A 22,196-nucleotide genomic window follows, 5' to 3' on the forward strand; every position below is an offset into this window, starting at 1 on the left:
ATTTTGTTTAAAAAACGAAATAGAATGTGTTACATGAAAAAAAAATGCTCTTTTTATTTCCCCAAATATTTCAAATAAGCACATTTTAGAGTAATTTTAATACTTTGGTATTTTTGCTCATATGGGCTCATGCCTATTAGTAAATTTTCCCGGTGTGTTTGTGAAAACTGATCCTTGCTCTGCAGTGCATGCACATTTAGACCAGGCATGCCGCTTGCTGGTAAACCAGAAGAGATACGAACAAAAAGATTTTTGTCATCCAGCATAATAAACATGTCCTTTAGGTATACATATGACTTTTATTATAAAATGCAAGTAAATTAATGTAAAATATCAGGATACGTATCGCCTTTAAGATCAGGTATTGGGATACATTTGTATCACGATACGTATCGTATCGTGACCCCTGTATCGTGATATGTGTCGTATCGTGAGGTTGGCGGCAATACCCAGCCCTACTCATAACATTAAATGTTGAAAAAATTAACACATAACAGGTGCGCTTCAAATTTAGCAGGCAAAATATGTTGGGGAAAAAAAGCTTTTTTAAGTCAGTGATTAATCATGATTAATCAAAATTCTAAGATGTGATTAATCTGATTAAAAAATGTAATCGTTTGACAGCTCTAGTTAAAACATTATTTAACACATTGTTTTTCCTCAACAGGTAAACAGCGCGGCCGACTGCCTGGCCTTCATGCAGGGCGGATGTGAGCTGAAGAAGGTGCGCCCCAACTCCAGAGTCTACTGTCGCTTCTACACACTGGAGGCCGACCTGAGCTGCTTGCGCTGGGAGCCGTCCAAGAAGGACGGGGATCGGGCCCGCCTGGACGTCTCCAGCATCCGAGAGGTGCGAACCGGAAAGAGCACCGAGACCTTCCTGCATAACGGGCCCATCTCTGAACAATTGGCTGAGGAAGCTGCGTTCTCCATCATTCATGGGGAGGACTACCAGGTAAGACAAATTATTTTAAATATATTGGATGTTATGGGGATAGTACAGTGAGAAATGTGTTCAAACTTCAAGTTACATTGTATTTCATTGATCGTTAAACGTTTTTTTTTAACCTAAACAATTTCCTCCCTACAGTCTCTCGATTTGGTGGCACTCTCAGCAGACGTCGCCAATATCTGGGTGACGGGCCTCCGCTACCTGTTGGCGCACCCCTCGGTTGTTGGGGGGGGACTCGGAGGAGGTGGCAGTCTGGGCAGCAAGATGAGGAGCGAGTGGCTGGCGAGCGAGTTTGCACGAGTGGACGAAGATGGTTACGGCATCGTGTCCGAGGACGTGGCGGTCACAACTATTGTGAAACTTTGTCCTGGTATCAAGGAGGCCAAGGTGTGACTACTACATTTGCTATCACATAACACCAGGGAAGCTATTTAATTGTCTTTTAAATTAATTGACTCCTATAATATTGGTTAATACGTCACAACAAATCATCACAATCACGATATACAATCAACACATTTTCATCATGGGGGATACGTTCCAGACCCACCTTTAGTAGGTAAAATTTCATGATATATGGAACATAAAAAAAAAAAAATCTGAAAAGTAAAACTGTGTTATGACTTATGGAATGAGGATGTGGTGGATGGGCCCAATGGCAGAGAAACACGGCGGGTAGACATAGGAAGGGAAATGTAAGAAACTTTATTTACAGTGACTAAGTAAATGACTGGACTGAATGTGAGTAGACTGATCGAGAGGACTGGATGGGACGTGGACAGACTTGGCATAATGTGAGAGAGGAACACTTGACTTGGCATAATGTGAGAGAGGAACACTTGACTTGGCATAATATGAGAGAGGAACACTTGACTTGGCATAATGTGAGAGAGGAACACTTGACTTGGCATGATGTGAGAGAGTAACACTTGACTTGGCATGGGGCGAGAGAGGAACACTTGACTTGGCATGACGTGAGAGAGGAACACTTGGCATGGCGTGAGACAGGAACACTTGACTTGGCATGGTGTGAGAGAAGAACACTTGACTTGGCATGGTGTGAGAGAAGAACACTTGACTTTGCATGGCGTTAGAGAGGAACACTTGACTTGGCATGGTGTGAGAGAAGAACACTTGACTTTGCATGGCGTTAGAGAGGAACACTTGACTTGGCATGATGTGAGAGAGGAACACTTGACTTGGCATGTCGTTAGAGGGGAACACTTGACTTGGCATAATGTGAGAGAAGAACACTTGACTTGGCATGATGTGAGAGAGGAACACTTGACTTGGCATGGTGTGAGAGAAGAAGACTTGACTTGGCATGGTGTGAGATAGGAACACTTGACTTGGCATGGTTTGAGAGAGGAACACTTGACTTTGCATGGTTTGAGAGAGGAGTAAACGGGGAGACTCGAGTAAACGTGGACGAGAGAATACTTGAGAGAACACTTGGTGTGGACAAGAGAACACTTGACCAGAACGCAGAGGAACTTGACCCAACAGCACCAAAGGACCAGGACCAGCACTAGAGGACCAGGACCAGGACCAGGACCAGGACCAGGACCAGGACCAGGACCAGGACCAGGACCAGGACCAGGACCAGGACCAGGACCAGGACCAGGACCAGGACCAGGACCAGGACCAGGACCAGGACCAGGACCAGGACCACACAAGACAATGCTCCCACAACACATGAACAAACACCACTCCCTAAATACAACACTAACGAGCCACTAACAATACACAGCTGGGAAACACAGCAGGCAGAGGGCACCAATTAGCAACACACAGGGGGAGGGGAGAGCACACGGAGGTGGACGAGGTTAACCATGACGAGACCAGCGGAGACAAAACCGGACAAAAGAAGACATAAACACCCCAAACTAACCCTAAACCCCAAAACCGAAACATGACAATTTGCTGTCAAACTGACACGTAAAACAAACGACACTGGATATAAATGTTCATAAAACAATTTAATTATGTCTAATGGAAGTACACTCGTATAACGCTAGCATATGAAGCAAAACACATATGCAGGCTAAAGGAAAGTAGCATTTTATTTACGGTAATTGTAAAATGGATCAGCATCATGCCCAAAGAGAACATATAGAACAATACGGGCAAATATTTTCTGTCTCTTTCTTGTTCTTAATTCCGCTGTATTTCTCCCAACGGACCACAGCGCTGGCAGCATGTAGAGGCAAAGTGAGGTACTACACTGAAAATTTGCAACTCTATATTTGGACATTCTTGTATACTGGAGAAACCTAACATGTCTATTAAAAGACAAACAGACAAAAAGATTGCTTTAATTCTGTGATTTCACTCAAGGTAAGTACTTTGATCTTCCACAGATGCCATGTACTTGTTTCTCCGTCGATGCGCTTAATGAGCTCACCATTGATCTTTTAGCACAGTGTATTTTTTTGTACGGATTCTCAAATGAGCTGCACTTTTTGTTTTTTTTTGGTCGAGTTTTTATTTTTCAGATATTATCAAATATTGATATCAATGGCGCAGTGTTGTATTATTGTAGATAAAATAAAATGGTTATGTGAAACAGTTATGCAATCTCCTGCTTCATGAGATTATATATAAATGGCAGAGGTTACCTTTTTTTTATGTGTCAACTTTGCAGGATCGCTATGTGAAAGAGGCTATTTTACATTTAAGTATTGAATGTCACACCAGACACTGACACTGATGTTTAACTATCTGATCGTGTTATGCCGTGACAATGTACCATTTTTGCTGTGTCACGACTGTAATGAAGAGAATTTGCAGGATCACAAACAGCCTATCGTCACTGTCCTACAATCATTATTTATGAAGTGTATCAAAAAAGTCCCGGCATAGAAAGAAGATAGATTTCAAATCCAAACTGCCAAGTTTCAAAGTAATCCCCCAATAGTCTGGCACACTTTCCCAACAACCACAAGTTGTCCTACCATGGTTTTCACCCGCTGGTTGATTACTTAAAATCACATTTTCCTAGTTTCTGTGTAAAATGTGCAAGTAATTGTATTGTGTAATGGATCTTTCAAAGCTCAGATGTGTCACTTTTGTGACTCTGTGTGAAATAAGTTGGACCATTCCCTTCTATGAAATCAAACAAGGTCAATGAACCTGCTTTGTTTGCAAATATTAGGTCATTTCCTCAGAGATGCTAATCCGACTCTGCCACAAATTTGCCTTGTGAAAAAAAAAAAAAAAGGTTTTCCATTGGTCTTTGCTTCAATTTATTGGTTTTCATTATTGGCAGTGACTCTCTGGCTGCTTCATCCATTTGTGTCCTCTCCTGTCAGAAAGGCAGACATGATTCCCCCCCCCCCCCCCCCCCCCACGAGGAGCACATAACGAGAAAGAATGTTAAAAAGAAAAACGAGATTAAAGAGTGAGCGCGAGTAGGACAAAGGATGAGTAATAGGGATGACATTATTACGCCGCCGCCACCATGTATCTGGGTCATTTCCATTTCCTCGGCGAAACAAAATAACCAACGTTTAATCAGATCGACCAACTTCATGGAGCGAATGAGGCAAGAGTTTAGGAAAGTTTGTTAACATTCATCTCACTGATGGGACTCTTGTCATCTTTCGATTTATCCTCACAGGTCCGTCTGCGTTTCAAGGAGATCCAGCGCAGCAAGGAGAAGCTGACCTCCCACGTGACACGCGAGGAGTTCCAGGAGGCCTACTGCGAGCTGTGCACCCGGCCGGACGTCTACTTCCTGATGGTACAGCTGGCCAAGGACCGCGAATGTCTGGACCCTCAGGACCTGCGCCTCTTCCTGGAGACGGAGCAGGGTTTGTCTTTGGCCACCGCCGAGGGCTGCCTGGAGCTCCTGAGACGCTACGAGCCCTCGGCACAGGGCAAGGAGAGGGGGCTGCTGGGGCTAGACGGCTTCGCTCGCTATCTGCAGTCTCATGAGTGCCAGCTGCTGGACCCCGAGCACGAGGGGGTGTGCCAGGACATGAACATGCCCCTGTCACACTACTATATTAGGTACTCGCTCCGTCAAAGATCTTAAGTAACATTTGAATATTTATAATTCATTTGCTTGCAAAAACGTATAAATAGGCTCTATTTTAAATTTTTTGAGCGTCTCAAAGACACATTTATACGTTTTTTTTTTTTTAAATGTTTTTTTTTTTTTATGCTAGAGCATACAAAAGGCTTTGATGCAGCCTCTAAACTGCAGATAAGTTGAAGCAATCGTAGTTTTTACAAAAACGGCCAGCGGGTGGCAGCAGAGTATAAGAGATCAACCAGGGCCATGTTGCAAACAAGCTGATTTAACCACAATTTTAAACAGATTTGTGAATAATGTTGACAGCTATATTCTAATGCTAATTGCAGCAAAACGGAAACACTGTGAAACATAAAACCAACATCAAACCTCACTGTACTTGCAATGTATATGTAGCAATTTAACATGAATAATGTTCATTCAAGTGTCAAAATATGTGAACTATTGGTAATATTAAAATGTAAGAAGAAAATATCCTGACCTTTAGGGATGAAGGCCCAATGGGAAATATATATATATAAAACCTAATCAACAAAATATCCTAGGTGGATTTGCAAATGCCATTCCATCAACACAGTATACCGGATTTCACTTGACACACTCCACGTCTATCCAAAAAGCCCAGAAAACAAACAAAAATAACCCTAAATCCATTGCTATCCGGTTAACTTGTTTGGTGGTAAACTTAGTTCTAGCATGAAATGCTGTTATTGCAGAAAAGCAATTGCAGGGAGACAGACAGGAAGGGCAATGTGAGGAACTTTATTTACACAAAACAAGTAACAGACTGGATGGGACGTGATAGGACTGGTCGCCAAGACCAGACTGGGCAATAGGAAGCTGGTTGACATAATGTGACGGAACGAGAGAGGACTGGTCGCCAAGACCAAACCGGGCAAGGGGAAGCTGGCTGACATGACAGGAGGGAACATGAGATGACTGGTTGCCACGACCAGATGGGACATGGGGAAGCAGGTCGCCGTGATGGGGCGGGTCGAGAAAGGACTGGTCGCCATGACTGGACTGAACGTGGGGCGACTTGGCAAGACGAGGGTCAACTTGGCAAGATGAGGGGCAACTTGGCAAGACGAGGGGCAACTTGATAGGACGTGGGCAACTCATAGCAGCTAGAGGGAGACGTGGACGACTGGACGTGAAGAAGACGAGGAGACTGGAGGGTGACGTGGACGACTGGACGTGAAGAAGACGACAAGCCTTGAGGGAAACGTGAACGACTGGACGTGACGAAGACGAGGGGGGACCTGATGGAGGCAAGCAAGACTTGGTGACATGGATGACTGACAAAAGGGGACTTGACAGAAACCAAGAACGCAGTTCTTCCAACACTTGACAATCGCAACGACGAGACAGGACAACACGACAATGCTCCCACACCGCGTGAACAAACACCACTGACTACATACACCAACACTAACGAGACATACCTGGGAAACACAATAGGCTGAGGGCACTGATTGGTTACACATACTGGGAAGGGAAGACGCATGCAGGTGGAGAAACAATAACGAGAAACGGGGAGAATTCAGGACAAAACACCCCAACAAACACCTAAAACTAAACCACCCGGAACCAAAACATGACACTACTACTTTCTACTTCAATTGTACTGTAATAATGTGGAAAGTGATTGACTAATTCTGCCAATTGTTTCCTCAGCACCTCGTACCGGTCCTACCTCCTGGACGATCAGGTCCACGGCAGAGCAGACCTCGGTGGACTCATCAAAGCTCTTCAGTCTGGCTGCCGGTGCCTGGAGCTGGGAGTAACCGATGGCCCAGAGGGGGAGCCTCTACTCGGGGTTGACCATGGTCCTGACATCCCTTGCCACCATCATCAGCATTACCCCCACCACGCCCCCGTCACCATCCGCTCCGCTTTGGAGGTGGTTAACAAGTACGCCTTCCTGACCTCCCGGTATCCGCTCTTGGTGTACTTGTGCCAACGCTGCTCGCCTGCCCAGCAGCGTACGATGGCACAGCACCTGAAGAAAGTACTCGGCTCCCGGCTTTACACTCCGGAGTCCCTACCAGTCAGCCTTGGGGGTCGAGCCACCACTTTACCCTCCCCTGAGCAGCTGATGGGGCGTGTCCTAATAGTGGGCAAGAAGCTCCCTCCAGATCATGAAGGATCTGATGGGGAAGTGTCTGAGGAGGAAGAAGAGATTGGAGGAGGGGGTCCTCTGGCTGGGCGGCGGATGACCATCCCGGGTGAGGAGGATCTGGGTGTGGTCTTGGTGGTGCCTCCGCCCTCTCAACCGAGAAAGCTCCGCCTACACAAAGAACTCTCGGACCTGGTGGCCATCGCTCGGACGGACAGCCGCCACTTTTACGCCCAACGAGCCGTTCACAAGCAACACTCTCCGCCCAACAGTCCCGGATCTCCCGGCACTCCCTTGGTGAACGAGACCCCCTATTGGACGCTGTGCTCCCTGGGCGAGGGGGAGGCCGGGCGGTTGACCACAGAGAGCCCGGAAGACCTTGTCATGTTCACCAAGCGCACTTTAACCAGGGTGCGGCCCAGCTCGGTGCGTCTGGACTCCAGTAACCCCAACCCGCAGGGATACTGGAAAGGGGGCGTGCAGCTCGTGGCCTTAAACCAGCAGACCCCCGGAGCCATGCTGGACCTTCACAAGGGTCGCTTCTCACAAAATGGAGGGTGTGGCTACGTCTTGCGACCGGCCGTCATGAGGGACGAAGTGTCGTATTTCAGCGCCCACACGCATGGCTGCGTGCCTGGTGTACCACCGCAAACTCTTCGCATTAAGGTTTCTTTCCATTTTATATTTGTGAAAACTTGATTTTCAGATTTACTCATTTAGTGGCAGATAACTATGGAGGATCAAAAATGCCAACATAAAAAAAAAAAAAAAAAAAAAAAAAAAAGTAAATAAATAAATGACAAAAAAAAAAAAAAGATTACTTAATAAAAAAAAAAAAAGTCAAGTCTGTTCTAAAAATAGTTCACCAGTGATTGGACACTGTGTCTTGCTAAGAAAAATTAAAACAGATGAAGACTATCAACATTTATTTAATTAAACTTAACATAGTACATGTTTCTTAATGTACCAATTTTCCTGTATTTTGTTTAAAAACTAAATAGAATGTGTGAAATGAAAAAAATGCTGTGTTTATTTCCCCAAATATTTCTAATAAGCACATTTTCGAGCTGTAATTTTAGTACTTTGATATTTTTACATATTGTCCCACGCCTAATTGTAAGTTTCCCGGTGTGTCTGTGAAAGTGGCACCTTGCTCTGCAATGCACACGCATTTAGACCAAGAATGCCACTTGGTGGTAAACCAGAAGAGTTGCTAACAAAAACATTTTGCCATCCAGCATAATACATAACACATCATATAGATATACATATGGCCATTATAATAAGAATGAAACTAGTGTAAAACTTATGTAAAATATCGGGATACGTATCGCGTTGAAGACCATGTATTGGATACATATGTATCATGATACATATCGTATCGTGACCCCTGTATCGTGATATACATCGTATCACGAGGTTGTTGGCAATACCCAAATAAATAAAGTAAAAAAATAAAAAAATAAAAAACGAGATTCATAAATAAATAAATATGGAAATAAATACAAAAGTAAATATATAAATAGAATTAAATATCAATCAATAAAAACATTCTGCTCTCATATTTATTTATTTCATGCTGCAGACGTTTATTTATATTTATTTATGTATATATTGTTTTATTTCCATTTATATTTATTTTTTGTATTTGATTTTTTAATTATATTTTTATATCTGTTTTTATTTTCACATTTATTTATTTTTAACGCCATTTTCACAGAAACAATCCTGTTCGCTCCCGGCTGTTTTACTGGATTTTGACTGATTTTGCAAGGCCCACAGAATATTGTGTTCAATTGCTACAAAAGCATGGAACCTACCAAAAGAAAGATTAAAGTCTCTTCTTTCACCAGGAAAAAAAAAAAGTATGTTTCTATCTGTTTCCGTTTTGTAGCAATTAGCATTAGAAGAGAGCTAAGTTTCATCAGTTTTCACAAATCTATTTAAAATTGTAAGTAATTGAGCATTTTTTCAAGATGGCCCTGGTTGATCTCCTTTGCTCTGCTGCCACTTGCTGGCCGTTTGTGTAATATCTTTCATTTCTGCAACTGTTCTTTGCAGTTGAGGCTGTATCAAAGCCTTCTGTATGTTCTAACATAAAAAAACAAAAAACAAAAAAAACGTATAGATGCGTCTTTGGGACACTTAAAACATAAAAAACAAAACAAAAACGTATTTACACATTATTGGGAGCAAATGAGTTAATTTTGGCATTTTTGGTCCTACATAGGTAACGTTCCTTTATTTACTCAACTTGGGATGGCTGGATTGTTCTTGTGAAATAAAGAGGGAGGCATCTATTTGTTGGCATTTGTTTAATGTCTTAAGTGTCAAATTGTGGCAATTTGTTCTCCCTGATGTCATGTTCTGCCACACAGGTTATCAGTGCACACAACCTACCTAAACCTCAGGGATCAGGCGCCAAGGGAGAGGTCATTGACCCCTACGTGGTCCTGGAACTACACGGGGTACCTGCTGACTGTGCAGAACAGCGCACACGCACTGCGCTGCAGAACCAGGATGACCCCCTCTTTGACGAGACCTTTGAATTCCAAGTATGACTTTGTCATAATTGCTATAGAATGTGCTGTTCTGCATCTGAATACATTTTACAAATATAATAAAAAGCAGGAAATGGGCTTGATAAAAGCTGACAGAGCAGGGATATTCAGTGATTAAAGTTAGAGTGTTGCCAGTATAACTTCAGCTCTCTGGCTGTGAGGTTATAACTCCTAGTTATGCTGTTAATAACGCAGGACATACATTACTGTATAACTTTTAGTTTGACAAAAGATGCAAGCCCCATATTCCATTTGTAGAGAGATGTGAAGAGGGTTTGGAATATTTCGTTATGTTACTCTTCATGTCTTGTACGTCAGAGAAAATGACCAGCAATCACATTTTGCTATAATTTGAAGTGTTTCCATAGTTACCGCTTGATATTTTTTCAAGACGACAACCTCAAATGGCTTTCCTGAATGTTTCCCAATCATTCCAACTTAAACAGGCATTTCTGCTTGTACTTACTTTTTGAAACACGGAGATGAAAGCACAATTATTCATAAACAACCTGCGCAGTCAATAGCTCATCCGTCTTTCCATCCATCCATTTCCTAAACTGCTTATCCTCATTAGGGTTGCAGGTGTGCTGGAGCCGCACACCGCAACCAGATGTACAATGTTCCCTCGTTTATCGCGGGTTCATCTTCCGCGGCCTCGCTGTTTCACTGATTTTTTTACAGCGTGCTTTTTGGTTTGTTTATTTTTTTTTGTCTTTGCGCAGCCATATCTCTCAAGCATTATGTCCGACCGGGGACATACAGGCATCGGCGGATTCGTCTCGACGAGACCTTTCTAACGATGTCTGTCCCATCACTCCACGACATTGTATTCTGCTTTCTGGAGATTCTGGAGATAGAAAATGTATATACTGTGCTGTATTATTAAAACAAAACAAAACATACTTTTAATGACTGAAAAAATGACTGCAAATGCAAAATTGCAAAATGCAAAAAAAAAAACTCATAAATGAATGAAAAAGCATTCATAATAATCTAAAAATAATACCAAAACGAAAAAACATAATAAATGAAAATATATATATATATTGTGCTGTATACAGTAATAAGTACATAAAAAAACAACAATTAAAAAACATACTGTTAATGGAAAAATGAATGTAAATGAAAAAATAACATGATGAATGAAAAAGCATTTGTAATAAAGTAAAAATCATACCAAAATGAAAAGAAAAACATATATAATAAACATTGATAGGATTTCTTTTTTTTTAATTAACCCGGATTTCCATGATCGCGGGTAGTTTTGGAACCTAACACCCGCGATAAGCGAGGGAACACTGTATTGCAAAAATGACATTTTAAATAAAGACAAAATGTCACTTTTTTATTGAACCCTGGTACATAAGAGTATCTTACTATATTTTAATTCTCAAATTCATATCAAAATATTGTGTGACATCTTGACCCTGATTGGCTGTCGCAATGTGGCCAGTTTAATTTTTTACCAACTTAAGCAAATGTGCTTGCCCTTGCACTCACAACCCATCAAACTCCTCAATCGTGCCACCTGGCACAGATTTGCATCTATTTGCGCGAAGTGCATTCACTTTATATGTAATCATGTCTCAAGAATAGCTCAAGTGGCATTTGGTCTGATGGCAGCATTAATTATTGGCTATCGCTTGCTCGAATAAAGATTGTCCTCAAGCGGGATGAATTGCCACTGACCATTTCCTGTGCGACTCAACATTGCCACATCATTGAATTAAATGTCACAGAGCTATTCTATTCAGCCATCGGCTCCACAACTGAAAACACGCACGCATACATGCACACACCATCACGCATGCGTACACACACCCACACACACACACACTAAAATAGACTTTAGAAATCATTAGTGAATGAAAAATGTTACAGCACATCAAACATGTTTGATGCGTATGGTCAGTAAACTGAGCCATGATTGGTCGTCACCTACTTCCTCAGCACAGGTGACGTCATCAGTCGACAGCAACTAGAAAAATTACTTTTTAGAGGTATCAATTGTACATGAAAAATAATGAAGTTATCAAATTCATTCTGGACAAAATGTGAACTTTTCACTGCTGAAAATTGTTCAATGAGTCAAGTATCTCTTTAATTAAGCATAGAAAAAGAAATGGAAAAGTTATTGCAGCCGAGGAAGTTGTCTGGGTTTTCATTACAACATGAGTAACATATTGATTAATTCAAAACTTAATTCAATCAGATGCTAAGGTAACCAGTGTTGTTCAAGTTACTTTTCTCAACTCAACTCAAGTTTATTTATATACAGCCTGAGCTGTCACAAAGTGCTTTACAGAAACACAAAAAACAAACATAACATAAACATTAACACCAATGCAATACAATCACAAAATTCAATTACTTGAAAAGTAAAGGGTTTTAGTTATAGTTAGTTTTCTGACAAAAAGTAACTAATTTTTTTACTAGTTATTCAATAATGAAAGTAAAAACTTTAAATTACTTTACTTAAAAAAAACTAATATGAAAACGATTTAAAAAGAGTAATGAAACTATAAAACATGCAGAGATTTTGACAGGCATCTTTATTTTTATCAGCTTGCCTTTGAAACAAAAATTGATGTGCAATCCCAGATAGCAAAATGTGGTTGAATCAACGTTGAAATATAGTTCGGCTTAAGTGTTGAATCTACGTTGAGATCTAACGTTTAAATTATACAGAAAGCGCAAGGTTGATAAAATGTTGAGTCAACGTTTGCTTTCCAACCATATATCACTCAATATCAATGTCGTTTCAACCATAATCTAAATGAGAATCTACATGTATCTTTGGTTGATTTTACATTGAATTCTAACATTTAAATTATACAGAAAGTGCAAGGTTGATAAAATGTTGAGTCAACGTTTGCTTTTCAACCATAAATCACACAATATCAATGTCGTTTCAACCATAATCTAAATGAGAATCTACATGCATCTTTGGTTGATTTTACATTGAATTCTAACGTTTAAATTAAACAGAAAGCGCAGGGTTGATAAAATGTTGAGTCAACGTTTGCTTTTCAACCATAAATCACACAATATCAATGTCGTTTCAACCATCATCTAAATCAGAATCTCCATGTATCTTTGGTTGATTTTACATTGAATTCTAACATTTAAATTATACAGAAAGTGCAAGGTTGATAAAATGTTGAGTCAACGTTTGCTTTGTAACCATATATCACACAATATCAATGTCGTTTCAACTATCATCTAAATCAGAACCTACATGCATTTTTAGAGTGAATTAATGTGAGGAATAAATGTTTTAAGTTAATCATCATTTACATTGGAATTTACATCTAAATGTACATTATTATTATTACTATTATGCACATTAATATAGAACTACTTTTTTAAACTAACAAAAAATATTGGGTTAGTCCACTAGAAAAAAAAAAGTTACCGTATGTTTTTCACCTAGTGTTTCTGCAGATGTCTTACAACTTACTTGGATGTATTATTAGCTTGTTGATTTCCTTAACCATACTTCCCCATATGTATGAAAATCTTAGGACAGAAAATATGTTTAATATTCAAACATTTATTAGAAATCAAAACAGTACTTTGTAACTGAATTCTGGGGAGAATGGAGGCAAAGAAAATAACACCCGTTTGGTTTCTGCCTCAAATAATGTTTGTTTTTATTGTATTATTCTTTTTCTTGACAAAGGAATGAAATCAACATGAAATGACCTGTAGGAACATCAGTGTATAAAGCGGTAACCATTTCACTTTGACTGTACGTCAGTCCATAAAAAGACACACTAAATTTGACTTGCGTTCGCAGTTGCGTCCAAGGCACTAGCATTGCTTGGGATGCCACCGTTACGCTCATGAGCAAAACGCAGCCAATGCTTGACAGTAACACCAAAGTCCTGCTGAGTCAGTGTACGGTCAAGCTGTCGAGCAGCAACTGAAAGACAAGATTACAAAAGAGAAGAGAGTTAGTATCCAATACAATTTATTGTTTTAGAAAAAAAGCTGTTCTGTTGTTACAGTAACTATCAGTAAGTATTAAGTACCACTTTTTTGTTGAATTTGACAATGTTGGTAAATACATGCGATGTCAATATAAAAACCACTGTAGATTTATTTTAGTTAATTAGGACAATTACAGAATGTTGAATGTGCAATGTAACTAGCTACTAGCATGAAAGTGTGTCGTGTATAGTTAGGTACATTGTTTATTTTATTTTCTATTTTTACGACGACTTAAAGAGGCTAATGGTCAGAGGCCATTGTTCAAATTAATAGCACAAAAGGAAAATGAAGTCTGGTTATTTGGAACGTCGTTAACTCGCTGTCTAGCTGGTGAAATTTAGAAGCTTCGGAGCGAGGACAGCATAAAGATGAAAAGGTAAGGGGAGTAGCGGTGAAGAAAAAAAAAATACTGATTTTTACTGAGCTAAAGAAAATAATGTTGACATAATTTATTAGAAATTATTGACTTGTTTTGATAGCCACTGCTGTTGCAGGCAAACCTTGTGTTCCAATAAAATATTTTGCAAATATATCGAGTTGCGTATGCCTAAGCCAGGTCATGCTGCACCTCCACAAATAATGGTGCGACTAAATCCTGTGCTGTGCGAGCAACCAAAAATGTTACTCGCACCAGTGCTAGTAGTGGAAAAGTTAGTGTAGAGCCCTGGCCTGATGGAGTCCATCTTGACTGCAATATATTAATGAAAAGACAAAGATACATATACTAATTGCTGTTTTTGTGAAGTATCAATGATGTTTTGTTTTTGTTTTTTTCCATTGATTTCGAAATTGACCATTCTCTAATTAATAGATAAATAATGTCTATGTGGAGCCGCACTTTTAAAATGTGTCTTTTCTTAGTGTTTTTTTTTTTAAAGCTTTTTCTGGGAATTTTCAGTCATTCAAAAATATTTTTGGACAATTCAAAACAATTTTTCAGTTATACAAAAATGTTTTCGGAGAGTCAAACCCTTATTACGAGGTTTCGGGTATTGGAAGGATTCTGACTCCATACCCCAGGTGGAGTGATTTTACACAACAAAAGAAAGCAGCTCAGAACATTCTGCTCAAAAACAACTCTGTGTTGTAATAAGTAGTTTACATAGGCGATAACTCACCAAACATACAGTCTTGCATCACTGTCTCCTTGAATGCCTTCTTGCCAATGCAACACTTGTCTTGCTTCCCTGCCCAGTTGTATTCATTTAACAGCCCAGGGCATTTGTCATCACAGTTGCCATCATCCGTCTGATTAGGTTGTCCGAATTGGTGCCTTCAACGACAGCCAGGTGATTAATCTATGAGAGACGACATTATTATTATTATTAATTTAATTTTTGCACTCAACTTTTGTTGATAGAATTCTCCCGATGCCTGAAGATTTTACTTTTAAGTAAATTACATAACCTTTACTAAATTTTGCAATATTCATATACATCACCCCCTCTCCACCCCCCAGATGACTAACTAAATAACTAAATGACTAAAACTGAAAATCAAAATAATACATTTGTATTTCATTTTTGAATTGTATATTTTTCATCCGTTTTTACTTTCACTTTTAGTAATTTACTTATTTATTTAGTCATTTATTTATTTAGGCATTTATTTATTTTGAATTTTGGCAGTTTTGGTCCTCCATAATTATGCCTTACAAATTGGTAAAAAAATAAAAATAAAATAAAAAAAAGTGTGCTAAGATTTATGATGATTTGGTTCTACAACAGTGGCCTTTGAAAAACTTACCAACCACGAATACATACAGTATTTCCCTTTCTTCCGGTTGGTCCCCAAGCACCGCAAAAAGGGTTGCCTGAAACAAACAGAAGACCCTGTTCAACATTTTTTTTCACAATGTGATTGTGTTCTTTCATAATCATAGTAGTTATTATTACTCACAAGTTAAATTAACAATGGGTCTAGGTACCTGTTGTAGAGCTGTAATTGTGTTTGTAGTCTTGAAAAAGTGAGTTGTGCACCTAAACAATATCAACAACACAGCATGTAAGTTTCAAACTTACTGTACAAGTCAGCAATGTGTTACCGCAATAATATCATCACAATCATGTAGTACAGTGCGCAGAATCATTTACCTGTCTTGTGCTACTCCTCAGAATGGATTTTGTGGACAGAACATTTTGAAGAAACACTCAGAGCCTGAAACCTGAGCACAACCGATATTCTATTAATTATTATGTTATCTTATATTATGAATTCTGAAAACATACCAACATTACCTTAAAAAAATTTGCACTTTGCCCTCTTCCTCCTTATAGGTAAGACAGACCTCTGCATGTTCTCCTTCCCCATTAAACATGTGCCAAGTTATATTCTCTGTCACTAATTTCAACATTTGGATGTGGTGAAAGGTAGTTCACCTAAGCTTTCTTCAGATTCTTAGAAATGAATATTTTGAGTGTTTGTTCACTTGTTTACTTACCTAAGAGGTTCACCAAGCTCTGGCCAAGGTACAACATGCCGTCTTAGTTTGAATAAGTAGTAAATTACTAATTAGCCATCTGGGTTCGAAGACGCTGGCACCACCTGTACGCCATGTGACTCGTCAAAACAGCACAAGTTACCTGTACATCAACAGACAACAAATGATATTAAAAGCAACAAAGTACAACATTTACACCTTTGTTTTATTACAGTGTGAAAAAAATTTGTTCATTATAGGCTCAATAATTAGTAATTACTAAAAAATACTTTTACTTCCCTCAACAAATAAATATCCTGAAGCATAATTTCGACTAGATTTCGTGATGAATTAAGTTATATACAGAAGTTAAACAAATTACAGATAAACCTTACATTACTATACAAGTGGACTTAATTTACTTTAAAAACTAAACCTAAAAGAAAACGCTATTCAATGTTCTATCTTCAACTGTTAAACCAGCCTGTTAAAAACGACTGAAAAAAAGATACATTCTTCATGTAAACGCTCCTGTAGCGCTTCAGTGCAGTTCGTTAGCTTACTAGCATATCAGCAACATAGCACACAGATAGGCTTGTAGTAACTCTCATTGTTAAGAGGCCGTCGGAATTAGCAACTTAGCTTCAACGTTTAGGATCATTCGAAACAATTTCTTCACTAAAACCACCTCTAAAGACCAATATGCTTAGCGACCCAACTGACAATGGACATGGTGATACATATTTGTTTTATTTAATGTAACTTTTACCGACCTGAAACACAGAACGTCGACGTTTGGATTCCCGCTCTTAGCACGGCTGTCGGCAATTTGAAATTCTTCTTCTTCTACGCTGTGTATGACTGTGTGTGTCAGTCTGGTTAGTAGCATGTCCCGCCATCTAGTGGCGTACTGTGGAACAGCGATCCAATAACGTTAGAAAGTACAGTAGATATTTAAATCAACTCGATGAAATTAAAATTGTATGAGATATATAATAGATTTTTAAAACATAACCTGGGAAATGTGTGTAACGTATAAGTCATTCCTCTTTTGTATTTTTTTTAATATAATATTATGCACACAATGTACATATCACACAGCACTATAAAAAATACATAATTCAAGCTCTGCATATTTTACAATACAAGCTGAATATTATCCCAGAACAATGTAATATTTGGTGCTAGTGATAATTTGGTACCTTTTTATATGATTATACTCGCAGTGTTGCGTCTCAATAAAATAGCTTCATTACAATATTGCCCCCTAAAAGCTTTACCTCTGAATCAGATTTCCACTAAATGTAAATAATTATCTCTTTCATATGAATATTCATAGTTGTTTTTATTTTAGAATTGTTAGACTTAAAGTTTATGCGTTGCAGGTTGAAACAAAACTGGTCAGATAAAATGAGATTTTCTCTGATCAGCCAGTGAGTGCACCTAACTAAATATTATGGCATTGAAACTATTAACGGGAAAATTTAGATAACCACACACGCACGCACGCACACACCAATGTCTGTGAAGTCAATTCAGTAGTTGTGTCAATATGAAGCCATAAAATATCAAATGTAAAACATAGGAAAATTAAATACTTACCCTTGAATCGCTACAAAGAAATGGTGAACGCACGTTCGAAGAACTTCTCTCTGGAAGCTTCATGAAAGTTCGTTCACAGAATTCACACACAAACTTTGATTGTTTGACCAGAAACATATTGAAATGTCTGTGTGATGATGTATTAAAATTCTTCTTAACATCTGTTATGCAAATAAGTATGTGTAAAAAATGTGTGTAGAAAAAAATAATAATCTGAAACTGCATTTAAGAGTGGGAAAAGACTGGCTATACATATGTGGCCCAGAGTTGTAAATTGATAGCTGGGCCAGATGCGTCACACAGCAACTGGCCCACATCCTGTTTGCCAGAGTCAAGCCAGTGCCACCTTTGCTGCTCCTGGGCCATGTTCGGCCCACATGCCTTATGCCAGTGTCGACTGAATGCCACCTGTGCCGGACTTATGCCGGATGTGGGCACATATTTTTGATGACTGGGCTGAAATGCACAAACTAGAAACTCTAACATGTACAGTTTATTTGGTGGAAATGCCAGGTGTTTCGAGTACATTCAAATAATTTACAAGTTTTGCAAATACAGTGTTCCCTCGTTTTCCGCTGGGGTTAGGTACCAAAAAATACCCGCAATAAATGAAATCCGCAAAGTAGTTAGCTTTATGTTTTATATTTATTATAAATGTTTAAAGACTCTAACACCCCCCACCCACCAACCTGTCCCCAAAATACTTCCCCTCCCCCTCTCCTAGTCAATTTCTCAGCTGAAGGGAAAAAAAAAAACGAGAAGGGCAAACATAGATTCAACGTTAATTAAACATTGACCTTTCAAACGTTTTAATTCAACCAAAATACAACGTTGATTCAATGTTATCTTTTAAACACAAACTTCAATGTTAACATAATGCTGTTGAATCAATGTTGATTGACCAATCAATCTTCAACCGTAACCAAAAATCATCCATTTTAACCCTAATTCAACGTTGAATAAACATCTTTTGCTATCTGGGATATGAAATCAATAAAAAACAGACATGCTAGCTGACAACACACATCCTACTTTTACTGCAGTACTCCAAATGTATTTATTATTTTACTTTTGGTTTTACAGCGATTAACTACTTTTCACATTTGATGACATTTAAGAATGTTAAAAAAATGCCTTTACATTGGAGGGCAGGGGTGGCCAAGTCCGGTCTTCAAGAGCCCCTATCCAGCCTGTTTTCCATGTCTCCGTCCTTCAGCGCAGCTGAATCTAATGATCAGCTAATCAGCAAGCTTTGCAGAAGCCTGATAACGATCCTGATAATGAATCAGGTGTGTTAGTGGAGAGAAACATGGAAAACAAGCTGGATATGGGCTCTCGAGGACCGAACTTGGCCACCCCTGTTGTAGGGGATACAATGCAGACCCACTTGCAAGTAAGTAAAACATATACAAATATTGTATTTCTTAGCAATCTGTGACTTCCAAGAAATACAAGACAATTGTGTAACATCATTTTGAGGAATCGAAAAAGACTTTCTTACCGGCACTGTTTTCAAGTAAGAGCACGTCGTGCTTGCTTCAAGCCGTTTATTTGTAATGCTTTATTGTAAAACTCACACATAAAACAAAAGCGAATTAAGCATTGTATTAAAAACAAAAAACAAAAAAAAACAACACCAAAATGTTGACCCAATCCAGACAGTTTAATTGAACGGAAGTCTGCTTTATGCTAATGTATAATATTAGCACTAGCACTACTAGAATTCTTAAACAACTAGATCTCCCACAGCAGTCATTTTGACGGCTTGCACTCCCGCCTAATAATAATAATAGTAATCGCCGAATATGTTCATTATTTACTGTTTTGAGTAGCTAATAAAGCCCCTCTCTTGCTTTTCTGTGGAAAATGGGTGTATTAATTTTGATTATCAGGCTTGTATTGCCAAAAACGTCATGACTCCATCACAGCTAGGAGCGCATTTTTTCCTATAAGCTTTTACTCTACCTTGAGCTGCGTCACCAATTCCAGTGAAGCGATACAGTACATGGCTCCTTTTAGAGTGGGTGGGCTGTTTTTGTTTGGACTTGCTGTCTGAAACTGCTGAGCGATCCAGAAGCCACTCATTGTGATTCGTCAGACCCTTTGTCAGCTTCTCAGAATGTACTGGTGTAGTCTCCTCGAGTATAGTTTTATTTATTTTTTATTTTTTTCTTTCTTTTTCCAAACATGGTAAACTAGCTTATATCCAAAGCCAAATGACTCCGTGTTGAATGGTAGTTGCTACGGAATCCCAGCGGCGCCAGTTTTGGAAGCCCAACGCAAAAGATGTACATTGAAATGAATAGAGCAGTCAAATTGACGGGTGTGGAGGTAAAGTAGTATATACTTCTAAATATTTTTCTATTTTTAATACAATAAAATGGCAGTGCAGTAATGATATATATGAAGAAAGAGGAAAAGTCAAAAGACCCGGACCATTGTTGATCTATATAAACAGAGTAACAACAAAACCAATTTTGAGAACAAGTCAAAATGACGGCTCTGGGAGATCTATTAAATGCTATAGACAGGCTAACGGAAATTCACATCTATTTTAAGTAGGGTGGCCACTTCCACAAGGTCAAAAAGAAGGACATATTTTAAAAAAATAATAAGTGTTCCCTCACTATAACACAATTCATTTTTCATGGCCTTGCTGTTTCGCGGATTTTTTTTTTTGTGCAATTTTGTATGCATCTTTTTTTTTTTTTTAGTAATATATCGATTTTCTAAAATTTATGGAGGTTTGGACATTGAGAATGTTTAAACAAGAGACAAATGTAAGAAAATGTAAATGCCTCGATGAGAAAAGCGTATAAAATGTGAAGTGAGGGGTTTTACAGCCTTAAAACATTTATAATAAATGTAAAACATAAAGCTTACTACTTCACGCATTTCATTTATTGCGGGTATTTTTTGCAACCGGAAAACGAGGGAACATTGTACATCAGACTTGCGGTGTATTTTCCATCAAAAATAAAGTTTTACATGGTTTATAGATCATGTTTGTGTAACTAAATGGTAAAAATATCAGTAAAAAAAAATCGTAACTTTTTTTTTGACAATTTATTTAATTTACGGTACCATGTTTTTAAACCTCTGTGTGCCCTGCGATTGGCTGGCAACCAGTCCAGGGTGTCCCCCGCATACTGCCCAAAGCCAGCTGAGATAGGCGCCAGCACCCCCCGCGACCCTTGTGAGGAATAAGCGGTCAAGAAAATGGATGGATGTTTTTAAACCACTAAGCAGTGACATGCTTTTGTAACTGTCACAAAACATACATTATTTTGAAAAGCAAATAACAAGGAAAAAGGGATGACGCACCGGCTACTCGCCTCTTGCTTTTATGCTTGTCTGTCCCCGCATGACATTCTATGGCTGCTATGCCCTGACCACGTCCACATCACACCGGCAAACCATGCAGACACCGTGGAACAAGTCTTGACTGCTTTTGGCCAGGAAATTGTGCTCTTTCGTCCATTCAATATTAAAAGATGTCCGGCGTTTTGGCATTTTTGCTAGCGCTGCCTTTATGCTGCCTTTTGGCTGCTGTCAAAGAAGACGGCGAGGATATGACAGTCAGATATCCACACATGGAGCTTTGTTTACATTTATTGAACCGATGATATACGAGATTTTTATTCTGAAGCCACTCTTGGCCAATAACAGACCAGTTGTGACAAACGTGGGGTGGGGCTGATGTTAGGTCACATAAACTCAACCGCGGCTCATTCTTTAAAAACGAGGACAAACCAGCTTCCAGTAGAGCCTCAGTGCTGCCCAGCATGTTACGGCACAATATGGTACTACACTACACTGCAAGTGTACAGCTCTAGATTTGGATTTCCCTGTTTACTGTAAAATCCATAAAAAATGTTTGAGTAAAAAATCCTTAATATAGCTGGGGCTAACCACAATCTGCGATATAGCAGAAGTTCCCTATGTCTACTTTGGGAAAAATTGTTTTGAAACTAGAACAACTTTGAATTCAACTAAAATCATGGAAATTCATACATTATATAGCATTACAGTATGTATAGTTAGTACATACACAACTCTAGGTTGCTTTAAAATGAATGACTTGTGTTTGGGCCATTAAACCTAATTGACAGACGAGCATTGCTTACTCTTCTTCATCCACACAAAGCAATAATGGAGTCACGCTGCCGGCATGCTCGCTCTTCTGCGACTTTTCCGCCGCTTCTCCCGCCGCCTTATTAGCGCGAAGGCTTCTTTGGAAATGTGTGAAATTTAATATTGCAAGCCCCTGTGCGGCGCGTTGGGCCGTGCCTTTTATTGTAGCGTGTAATTAAAGTGGATGCTGCGCCTCGATGGCTCGGCAAGTGACACCTCATAACAGGGAACTCTGTTTGAGCCTCTGCACAGTTTTGTGACGACAGGAACGCACTGTCAACACGCAATGAAGCTTTTCTTTCTTTTTCATGTTCTTCTCACTCTCAAAGCTAAACGCAGAGATGCAAAATAGACAACCGTATTGTGACACACCACATACG

The 22,196-nt window shown here is 39.2% G+C and overlaps 1 protein-coding gene and 1 long non-coding RNA gene across 3 annotated transcripts in view; one reads left to right on the plus strand and one right to left on the minus strand.

Moving 5' to 3' along the window:
• Positions 1-22,196, plus strand: part of plcl1 (phospholipase C like 1) — a 116,401-nt gene that overhangs the window by 80,573 nt on the left and 13,632 nt on the right. For both annotated transcript variants that reach the window (XM_077536450.1, XM_077536451.1), the window contains exons 3-7: positions 668-955; positions 1,091-1,339; positions 4,572-4,963; positions 6,666-7,773; positions 9,486-9,662. In XM_077536450.1, the coding sequence (XP_077392576.1) occupies positions 668-955; positions 1,091-1,339; positions 4,572-4,963; positions 6,666-7,773; positions 9,486-9,662 (2,214 nt within the window). The remainder of the gene's footprint in view (positions 1-667; positions 956-1,090; positions 1,340-4,571; positions 4,964-6,665; positions 7,774-9,485; positions 9,663-22,196) is intronic.
• LOC144031042 (uncharacterized) lies at positions 15,411-17,108 on the minus strand. Its single transcript, XR_013287416.1, has 5 exons — positions 16,644-17,108; positions 16,102-16,243; positions 15,755-15,825; positions 15,589-15,640; positions 15,411-15,474 (listed from the first exon to the last, which is right to left on the minus strand). It is a non-coding gene; the product is annotated as an uncharacterized LOC144031042 (long non-coding RNA).

Source organism: Festucalex cinctus, chromosome 11 (genome assembly GCF_051991245.1).
Source record: "Festucalex cinctus isolate MCC-2025b chromosome 11, RoL_Fcin_1.0, whole genome shotgun sequence".
Classification (NCBI taxonomy): domain Eukaryota; kingdom Metazoa; phylum Chordata; class Actinopteri; order Syngnathiformes; family Syngnathidae; genus Festucalex; species Festucalex cinctus.